Source organism: Strongylocentrotus purpuratus, unplaced genomic scaffold (genome assembly GCF_000002235.5).
Source record: "Strongylocentrotus purpuratus isolate Spur 01 unplaced genomic scaffold, Spur_5.0 spur5_scaffold_14, whole genome shotgun sequence".
Lineage (NCBI taxonomy): Eukaryota > Metazoa > Echinodermata > Echinoidea > Camarodonta > Strongylocentrotidae > Strongylocentrotus > Strongylocentrotus purpuratus.
Genome location: NW_022145599.1, coordinates 36304450 through 36315693, shown reverse-complemented (window position 1 = coordinate 36315693; position 11244 = coordinate 36304450). Strand labels below are relative to the sequence as shown.

The window sequence follows — 11244 nt, the reverse complement described above, 5'->3', positions numbered from 1 at the left end:
TATGCAGTCTGGAATCTGACTTTTGAAATACATTTATTCTTAACAGGTGAATGTAATAATTTGTACCGAGGCACTCTACAAAGACCTATGCATTAAATTTGGTTACATTGTGAAATTAGCCCGTTACAGTCGTACACATTTGGCAAAGAAAAGGGCTAGTTTCACCTTTGATATTTTAAATATCGTTTGCAAGTTTTTGAGTAATACATGTACTAGGCCTAATCAAATCTGACCATGAAATCAGAAGCGGTTATAGAAGGACAGTGTTGGTGTTTTTTTCTTGGGGGGGGGGGGGAGCTTGAGCCCCCGAACCGCTCTAGTATCTCACTGAATGAAATAAAACTCGTTAACATTCTGTAAAATTTAAATTCTTCATGTTCATCTTTTAATTAATACAATATAAAAACAGAATAACACATACAGTCATACACGAGTATCATTTACATAAATGAGGCAGATATTTTCATCATTATTCGAAAGAGGCAGCAAACAATATCGTCAAATTTTATTTCGTGGACTATGCCGCCGGCGTATTTGGATCAAGTCTTGTATTTTATTCATCTGTTACATTCTCAGGGATTGGATATCGATCGGACAAGGCCTGACAATGCTATAAAGTTGAATTGACGAGATGAATTAACCTAACCACCGATGAATAGTTTGAAGATAATTTTTTACTCGGGGAAAAGCCTCAGCTTGGATATTCAGCACAGTATACAACAGATAGAGAAATTTGATTGGTAAATTGTATTTTTGATGGTAGTGAACTTTCAGTTCCTTAATATATATTGCACATATATATGAATGGATTTTAGATGGAGGATACCAACCAAATATATTGTATTTATATATATTTATATATGAATATCAAATTGAATTAAGATGAGAGTTACGAAGATACCAATCTCTGATAAATCTGTGACAACTGGAGTCTCCGAGCTCATATGTACAAGACAGGTGGAATCAAAACACAACATAGGTGGCGCCCTTTCACCCTGCAGGTTGTATGAGGACAGGGGCAGCAGGGCTGACATGATGGACCAATCATCAATGAAGGATTTTCAAGGGAGCCATAGCTTGAATGGTTGCATTGATCTGTTCCCTTCGAATTATAATTGGCTGGCAAGTTGTTCTTAATAAAGTATAAGATTTTGTAATACTTCGGTACCACTCTCGACTATTACATTTGCATAAAATACAACATCAATATTGCACTTGAGTTTGTAGTAGATGTATCATCGAACAGGAGCTAAAATGCATTTGGCTTGTACATCTATGGTGCAGAAGAGTGTCAATTTTAATGCGGTATTTAAGGGTCTTAAACATGTTGATTAAATGCATGGCATACTATTGAGTTGTACTCAAACGGGGAATATATAATATGTTTTCTACAGAATACACAATATAAGTTTTAGAGAGGCGATATGTTTTTTGAAAGATATTATGACGTTGATAACTGAATACAAGTTTCTTAGTAATCAATAATCCTTTCCCGACCCGTATCAGAACCTCAGTGTATTTTAACATGAAAGAAACATAAAGTAACAAGACCTTCATACAAACATTAATAAATACTATTTTTTTAAACCTAAAGACACGTTTACATTTAATAAACATAGATACATGTATAAGCAACTATATATAAAAACATTTATGTGACTTTTATAAGAATAAACCCTTTTCTCATATTTATTGACATTGTAAAAATCGAGACACATTATTAGATATGATTTGAAAAGACCTTAATGACTACAGTTCTCGGATTCAACATTCAGAATCAAATCTTTACATGCCAACGCGTCAACCATCCGAGATGCCACTGACATGTACCAAACAGCTGGGCTAATCTTTGGTTTGCTATGTGGTATATGATATAGGAGGGTGTTCACACGAGCCTGGAAGACACCGACATGTACCAAACAGCTTGGCTGATCTTTAATTTGCTATGTGGTATGGGCTGTAGGGAGGGTGTTCACACGAGCCTGGAAGAAGAGTGTCCCAGTCTTGCAGAATCGACCATTGATCAGAGTATCCGTCTTCATGAACTGTAGCCTTCCACGACGTTGCATGGTGCTCGATACCTCATGAGGGCGTGGCATCTTCTGACAGGTGATGGTGGTATTCAGGTGATTTTCGCAGTCCGATTGGTCGAACAGAGTCAGGCTACAGACAGCACTGAATGGGAAATACAGGTTCCTGTCGTGCTCCCCTTTGCACAGCATGATAAAGATGGAAGTATAGGAGTCTGAACGCGTCACGTGACCTCTCAATTCAAGGCAGAGGCGGAGCTTGTAACCAACTGGAGAGGTGTAGAAGGGTGGGCTCAGGACAGGTGCAGTGAAGTCACGGGAAGATATCTGGACCTTCCATTGAAGGTGGCCTGTGTAATTGGTGTTCGTTGCCAGTGAAAGTTCGTTTCTTAAACTGCTGACATCTCCAGAGAGCTCTCTTATTTTCCTGTAGAGAAACAGCATCAATAATACATCACCTATATTCTTATCACAGTAAAATATACTTAGCGGATTCATTTTCACCGTCAAATTTTAAAATAAATTATGTCGGACAATTATTTTCAACGAATTATCCAAAGGCATGAAATATACAATGCCCCGATTTCGCCCAACATAGAGCATTGAACGCCGCAACCATACCCCTTCCCCAAATCCTTCAATCGTCATCATTACAAAGGAAATCGCGCAAAACTTTGTGTAATATGTAAACCATTATATCAATCTCTTCCAAAAACAATTAATTTTACAAATAAGTTACCGAAAACGACATATTTATGACGTTTCAGAAGTACCAGCGAACATGTTAAAGTATACGAGAGAAGGTATCTTTTAGTACAACATTGCATAGAAGTTCATACAACAACAAAAATATCGACTTTTGGCTTCTACTATAGCTCACCAAAATGACATGTGGTTGTCAGGAAGGTGGTATAAATAGAGATTACGAACCTGTCAGCATCTGCATTCTGTCCGACCAGTCTGGAGCAGGTCTCCTGCAGCTCGTGTATAGTGCATGCCTGTTCCTGGACATGCTCGGTCTGTGTGGTGTAGTGAACTAACACGAGATCTAGGTGGAGACCTTGTGATTCCTGGCTATGGAGTTGAAGATCACATCGTCTTACCTGTAATACAGAAAGGTTTTAATCAGTTTAGTTCCAAATCGCACTCTGCTCATTGGTTCGCTTAATTGTCGAGTGATTTTTTTGATTAATGGTCAAATTGTGTGGGTTGTATACCTATCGTATTTCCGATTGTGGTGTTAAGTTAGGTGACGAGTTAGATGCCGAGTTGGGTGCCGAGTTGGGTGTCGAGATGGGTGTCGAGTTGGGTGTCGAGTTGGGTGTCGAGTTGGGTGTCGAGTTGGGTGTCGAGTTGGGTGTCGAGTTGGGTGTCGAGTTGGGTGACGAGTTAGATGCCGAGTTGGATGCACAGTTGGGTGTTGTGAGAGGTGCAGGTAGATTTACCAATTAGGTTGCCAAGGGAGATGTCAATTGGGTGCTGATTGATGGTCCGAATGAGGTGGGCATTGCCTGAGCCATTGGTATGCTGACAATAAGACCCAGAGAGATGCTGAGTGGGCTGGCAACTGGGAAGTCGAGAGGGGTACCAAGAGGGGTGCCGGAAGGGTTCCGGGAGGGGTGCCGAGAGGGGTGCCGGGAGGGGTTCGGGAGGGGTGCCGGGAGGGGTGCCGGGAGGGGTGCCGGGAAGGGTGCCGGGAGGGGTGCCGGGAGGGGGGCCGGGAGGGGTGCCGGGTGGAGTGCCATGTTGCCAACATGAGTGTCGAAGGGGTTCCTATTGGGTTATTGAGAGGGGTGGCTAGAGGGTTGCCAAGTAAGACGCCGAGTAGGGTGCCGAGTAGAGAGCCAATTGGGATACAAAGTGTTGTGGTAAATGGTGTTGGTAAAGTGAGAGGTGCCACGTTTTGTGGAATACTGATTGTAAATGCCAAATATATGCCGAGATAGATGTAGAGTTGGTGAAGTATAAGGGAGTTTACAGATACAATCTGCGCATGGGCAGATAAAGGTCATTTGTACCAAAATGGTAAAACCCACATAGATGAATACTGGATATGCGCTCTTGAAAGTTATGTAACATTATTCATTTATGTACCAAAGGTACATTCTATGATACGCATGTGGAAGTATTCTTTTCAAGAGGTCAAACAAAAAGTATTCATGAAGCACATCTAGAACTTTGGCAGTTATTATTCTAAGATGCTCAAAGTGGAACTTCTACATGTGTAAAAGATCTTTGTATATTTGGGGTCATTTGTACCATGTGCTATCTATCTGTAAACTCCCTTATTGAGCGCCGCGACAATTTAGGTCAAAGGAATTCATCGCATTCTGATTTATTGAAATTTCAGGTTTGTGTATTTTTTTTTTCAAACGTAACGTTTTGATAACAAAAGGTCCTTGAACTGTTAAACATTCAGAAGCATACGTCTGTGTGACACAATTAGAAAATATGTCAATCATTCCCGCGTAATCCATTAACGCCTTTCCCACAATGTCTGAGCCTTCCACGTGCAAAGGACTGAACTAATTTGCTTGCAAATGATAGCAATTGTATGTATCGATAAATAAGAATATGATCATACAATAATCAAAGCCTTGCAAGAGAACAGATTTTAAAATGCAGTATGTTATTTCGATACAACCAATACAGAATTGCGTTATTACTTGTCACTTGTAGGCTTACAACATTTTTGTGTTTGCATGTTTACTTATATGTCAATATTTCGTAATCATACAGATTCTGTTCTTGGTCTTGGTCCTCAAGAGGGATATAAAGATATGATCGGAGCTGTACAAGAAAACTTTATTCAATCATGAAAGTGTAATTTGATTAAATACAATAGCATTCATAAACCATTGAATGGAGAGGAATGAACGCGATAGATATAGACAAGCCGGAACACGATACAGATATTACAGATTAAAAGCGACAGAAAGAGAGAGAGATATACAAAGAGAGACATAGAGACAGAGATACAGAGTGAGAGAGAGAGAGAGCCAAAGAGAGCGAGCGAGAGAGAGAGAGAGAGAGAGAGAGAGATAGAGAGAAACAGAGAGTGAGAGAGGGGGATATTAAATTGATTTTTTTGTTGTTCTTCTTAATTTTATCGAATCTTTTAAATATGTGATTCTCATGTTTTGCTTTAATAAAATATACAACAAAAAACAAAAAATTTGGGATGAAAAAGATCTATTAATTTTGTACCTGAACATGGCATCCCATAGCGCCAAACTTGCATGGAACCATGGACTTAGGACAGTCTCCATCTTTATGATCCGTGTGCTTGGGCATCTGTAAAACGCAATGGTACGGCAAAGGTCAGAGGCCCAGAAATGTCATGACCTTCATTTTTGACATTCAGCCAAAATGAGCAGGCAGAAGTCGTTGGAATCAAGTTTTTGGCATATTTGGAGTCATTGTTTTGTTATGCTCTCTATAGGAGGGGGGAGACTGCATTTTCATTGCAAAGTGGACAGAAAAGGAGCATTCTAAAATATATCACGATTTAATTTTTTTTCTCAATAAACTCAACTCATCAACATTATGCCCTATTATCAAATGTGTAAAAGAAGCAAAATAGAGAGGGGGGTGGGAGTAACTATTTTTTAAGACCTATCCCTCTATAATAGGTGGCGAGTAAGGAAGCAATTGTGTTGCAAGCTATTACGATGATTAAAACATAACTACCAACAAATTAATCTGATTATTACACATAATTCACGTAAATACTGGCAAGTTTGATATTTTTATGGACAAGTTCTCTGTCTGAATTGAAAGAGCCACATGATGCAATATATATATATATATATATATATATATATATATATACTTTATTTTTTAGGGGGCAATCATCCCCCCGCCCTTTCTAAATCGACGCCCTCAAAGAGGAGAGAAAAAACATTTTAAATAAATGGTGGTGGCACTTTTATTTTGATTGGCTCTCTGGGAAAATAGATTTGGCAATGGTTCAAGAATGCAAGGTACTCACGTCCTCTCGTATTATGCCGACCTTCCCACACAGAGGGCCGTCTATAGCATACCTGGGACACAGAAGGAGTTGATGTTGCTGAAAGAAAGTCAAGAGGCAATATAAACAGTGTCATACGCAACATGATTCAAGATTCAAGATTTATTAAATTCTTTCCACTGACATGAAAATAATACATTCATGAACAGTAACAACAAGTTCATCTTCATCAAGAATAAGTTCATGAACAATAACAAAAAAGTTATAAAGACAATGAAAATGTGGACAAGAGGTGGTCTGTAAAAAAGCACAGCTTGTTAAACACAGATCACCTTCACAAGAACAAAAAGATTTTAAAAGAGTAGATTAATAATAAAATAGAATAGAATAGAAATAGAAATAGGGAAGGTGAATACATGTACAATGCAGGGGGGACTATCAATACTAATCTAGTTACCTATACTGAATATAAATATAATATAATATAATTTCAGAAAGCAGTAACACGGCATTAAATCCCGCCCCCCCCCCCCCCCACTCCGAGAACGGACGGACCCCATGCGTGTTACCAAAATGTCCTTTCGTAACAAAAGAAAAAGGTCGACCCGTATTGACTTTACACACCGGACTTTGCTGAAAAGGGGGGGGGGGGGGGGGTGCTGAAAAACGGCTCGTATAACAAAAGAAAAAGGTCGACCCGTAATGACTTTACACACCGGATTTTTGCTGAAAGGGGGGGGGGGTGCTGAAAAAGGCTCGTATAACAAAAGAAAAAGGTCGACCCGTATTGATTTTACACCCCGGGGGGGGGGGGGGGGGGTCGCTTGAAACACGCATATGCGTACCCTAAATAACACTGAATGGGGGGGGGGGGGATTAAATACGACAATAATAATAATAGTAGTAGTAATGTAGAATATTGTATAGCGCTCATGTCTGGCACATTATAGCCACTTCTGGAAGTATATTATTACCCCGCTTTAGCACGGACGCCCTGACCACGATTGCAGTGCTTGGGCATTTTGAGGAATTAATTCCTGCCAGATACACATTTACCTCACACCTGGCTCTAGTGTATCAAATGTAGATTAATGTCTTGCCAAAGGACATGATGCGTCGGGGATTCGAACCACGAACCTTGTGGTTCACAGTCCGGAGACTCGTCCACTATACCAAAACACCTCTATAACTAAATTATTATGACTCTGTCTATATCATTTTTATTGTGCAAATTTAAAGCATTAACAAATTTGGCTTACATTGAGAGATTTATATGCTACGCTTTGCTGACAGAATGTACATTCTAACAGCCTTGCAGGGCAGTTATTATGGTGCTCATCTGCATCCATTCTCTTGTGATGTGTGAGGCATCCGTTAGAACACAGTATCAGCAAATGGGGACAATCATCGGTGTGCTCCTAAAACAAAGAACATTCAAAGAACACATTTAACGCAGTTAAATCAACCCATTTAAATCCAATACACCCGACAAATTTGAAAAAGAAAAAAAAGTTACAATCATCATACTGCATGCCGCAAATACAAGTGTCCCGGTCGGTCCATGATTTTGATCAGTTTTATTGGCTTGTCAGTGAACTTGAATGCCAGTGTTCTCCGAGCTCCCCCATAACCCAAGGGCAAGAGTCACAATGATTTTTACTACATTTTTACTGCCTTATTCGATATTGTCTTTATTGTCAACAAAGGATACTAAGTTTCTAGGCTGGAATAATTAATGAAATATAAAAAAAGGAACACAGAAAGACCCCCCCCCCCCCAAAAAAAAAAAAAAAAAAAAAAAATCATTATTTTGAATGCATTAATAATAAAATACATTTTTCATCATTTTGAATACAACCCACCTCTAATAACCGAAGCTCTCCCTTCCATTCACAGTCCAAATTGGTGCAGAGGACTAATAATGATAATACTTCTCTCTTCATGGCAACGTCTTCAAACACCTGAATAGCAAAGACATACTGAAATTGAAGACTCGATTCATAAATACTTGTACATGATGACAATATCGATAAAAAGCAAAGTTCTATGTGTATACTTTTTACATGAAACATCACGATTAAAAAGAATCTCGTCTTGCTATATACACTGTAGTATACAATTAAGATATTATCAAATCTACCTTTGTTCTGATTTAGATATTATACATATGATTTCAGAGTGAGTTCCTGAATAATCATTGCGCTTCAAACACAATATGATTTGATTTATCACTTAAGCTAGCTGCAAAACGTCAAACAAAAGGAGAAGAATACAAGTGTCATTCAAGTTTATTATGATATATATATTTTTAATTAATTGGGATTTATTTTCTTTTGCGAAACCTGCAAATCAAATTACATCTCAAAGATTCAACATATATCAAATATAACCATTAAAAAAAACGTATACACAATATCATAATAAAAATGTTGACGTTAAAACAAAATGTAACTGATAACACACTATCAAAAATTAATCAATGAAATAATTTTGGAGAAGAAGAAGAAGGAGAAGAGCCACCACGATGAGCGTTTGATTGAAAGCGTGATAGCCCGGGGTGGGGTGGATGATTTAAAGTAAGCCAACCTCAATATCCAACACGCATCATCATTGATAATAAACGAATAATGACGAAGTGAATGTTAGATAATGGGAGTTTGTGTGAGACCGTTGAAAGGGAGGTACATAGATACAGAGAATTCGTGTGAGGGAAGGAAAGAGAGCAGGAGAGAGATATATGAGAGTGTATGAGAGGTCGTGAAGCTTTAAAAGAAAGGGGGGAGAGGGAGGGAGAGAGAGAGAGAGAGAGAGAGAGAGAGAGAGAGATGATAAAAAAACTTACTTCACTGCGGACATCAAAGAAGAGTTTATCCAGAGGACATTTAGCAACGTTTCCCGGGCTGAAATAGTTTAAAGAAGAACACAGATTGAAATAATCATTAAACACCACATTTGATCCTACTTTTTGATTTTTTTTCAATGGATAAATCAACTTTGATATTCAATTCGTTTAGAGGAATTTCATAAATTACATATCATATATTAAATGAAGCCAAGTTCATAGAAATGCAAAGACACAACATTCAATGTATTGTTAACAATTAAAATTCCTCGCGATAAGAACATTAATTTTATACCATATTCTCCAGAATCTCTGATCCACAAAGTGATAGAAAATATTGTCTGCAATATGTGTGATGTGTGGAACTTAAATAAGACATCATCATGTTATATTTGAGCGTATATTTTTAATTTCATCACGACTATTTAATCTTCGCTGTCCTACAAAGAACTGCATGCCTGAAAAGAATTTGTAAGCCCTAAAATTCATGAAATAAAACGATGACAAGGACTATATATTTGAGATATATCTTACCCACTTGCTAGCGTCAAGCATACTTTGCAGAATCTGTGCCCACATTTAGTCTGTAACGGATCACGAAGAGCTGACAGACAGACCGGACATACATACTTCTTATCCAGTGGAGTCTCGAACTGAGCCTCATATCCGCACACTGCAGACACCTCTGAGCCATCATCATGGGTCGACATGGGGTCTGGTGTCGGGGAGACGGCAGTTGCCGTCGCCGCTCCTTCAGTATCGTAATATGTCGCTCCATTTCCGATGGGGTTATCTTCCTCCAGCACCATAGCTCCGTCTATCCCAGTGAAATTGTCGAAAGTGCCACGCCCAAATCCCACACCAAAGCGTTGATATCTGCGTTCTCGTCGAGTATCAAAGCGATCATAGAATCCACGAACCGAACTTCGACGACTTGCCGGACGACTTACTGGCATCCTGACTTGATTTATGTCCTTAGCTCTCAGATAATGGCAACACAATGCAACAGTGAATTTGAGATCATTAATTGAAAGAAGATGATGATGAAAGTATCCCCTATCCAAGTACTCTCTCGAGGACAACTAATTATTCACTTCACATCGGAGCGAACCTAATCAAAACGCTGATGCTGCCAAAGCGGTGCTGCGAAAAGTTCTTGTTGAAATGCAACTGACCAGTTCACTGTATTCGAGAACATGAAAGGAATGTTATCAACAGTTAAAAAAAAACATATTTAGTTCCCTGTTACACGCTAATGTTCCTCAACTATTCGAATCATTTGTATTGTATTGCAGTTGTTGGAATGCAATTTGCATACATTACTAACTTGTTGATTTGTCGGGAGTAAGTAAGTATTTGGTTCATTATGCAACCACTGCAGAGGTATGCATAATGTGAAGACATTTCGGAACTAATCTATTTGATTACATCTCTTTAAAAGGTCATCAACTGAATCCCCAACAAGTCAAGTTTATTTAGGTGTGTCCATTGGCATGAACAAAATTATATAGCGCTCCAGACTTATAGATCTATAGGCAAACGCATAATGAACCATGACAATTTACGATTTATGACAGAGCATCCAATGACTTCGTTGGTATCCCACGCAGCGACAGTTTTGAAAGATCTAAAAGCCCGGTATAAAGTATTTACTGCTATCAAAGTTAGCTCCAATTTCCGCCATGATAGACATTTTGCGCCGTTATGTTGCTTAATCGTTATTCAATAGACCATTTTCGTAATGTAACCAAATTTAATGCACAAGTCTTTGTGTAGTGCCTCAATACAAATTATTTCATTAACCTGATAAGAATAATAGTAATTCAATAGTCAGAATGCAAACTGCTTATATCAAGTGTTGCTAGGTAGGTCAAGCCATAATGTTTGTCCAACCTGGCAACAACTAATGTATGCAGTTTCGATTATGTCTATTGAAATACTATTATTCTTACCAGGTGAATGAAATAATTTGTATTGAGGCACTACACAAAGACTTGTGCATTAAATTTGGTTACATTACGAAAATGGCCTATTGAGGTTTTTTTAAAATTAATTCGTGTAATCTGAGTGCAATAGGAAAGATATTGAATTCCAACTTATCACTCAAATTATTTTGGTTCGAGACCAGCCAATACCAGTCAGGCTCATCTGAACTGTTGATCCCATCTATTTAAAACAAAAATAACGCTAATCGAGCATTTGCTTGTGCAGCACCAAAACTGTGAAATAAATTGCCATTTGAAGTCAGGAAATCACCATTCTGTCAATATCTTTAAATCAAAACTGAAAACACATCTTTTCAATTAAATGTAAATCTAAGCATATAAGGAGCTCTTATAGCGCAGTAGAATATATACTTAATGTTGGAAAGTTTCCGCGCTCTATAAATGTATTATTATGAT

The 11244-nt window shown here is 38.4% G+C and overlaps 1 protein-coding gene across 1 annotated transcript; it reads right to left on the bottom strand.

Annotated features, from left to right (window-relative positions):
* Positions 1 to 876: 876 nt before the first annotated feature.
* On the bottom strand, positions 877 to 10149 carry LOC584052 (TNF receptor-associated factor 6). Its single transcript, XM_783936.5, has 8 exons — positions 9377 to 10149; positions 8843 to 8900; positions 7863 to 7961; positions 7260 to 7418; positions 6022 to 6099; positions 5238 to 5324; positions 2961 to 3133; positions 877 to 2457 (listed from the first exon to the last, which is right to left on the bottom strand). Exons 1-8 carry the CDS (start codon positions 9796 to 9798, stop codon positions 1944 to 1946), a joined length of 1590 nt encoding a protein of 529 aa, XP_789029.2. The 5' UTR covers positions 9799 to 10149; the 3' UTR covers positions 877 to 1943.
* Between the last annotated feature and the right edge of the window lie 1095 nt (positions 10150 to 11244).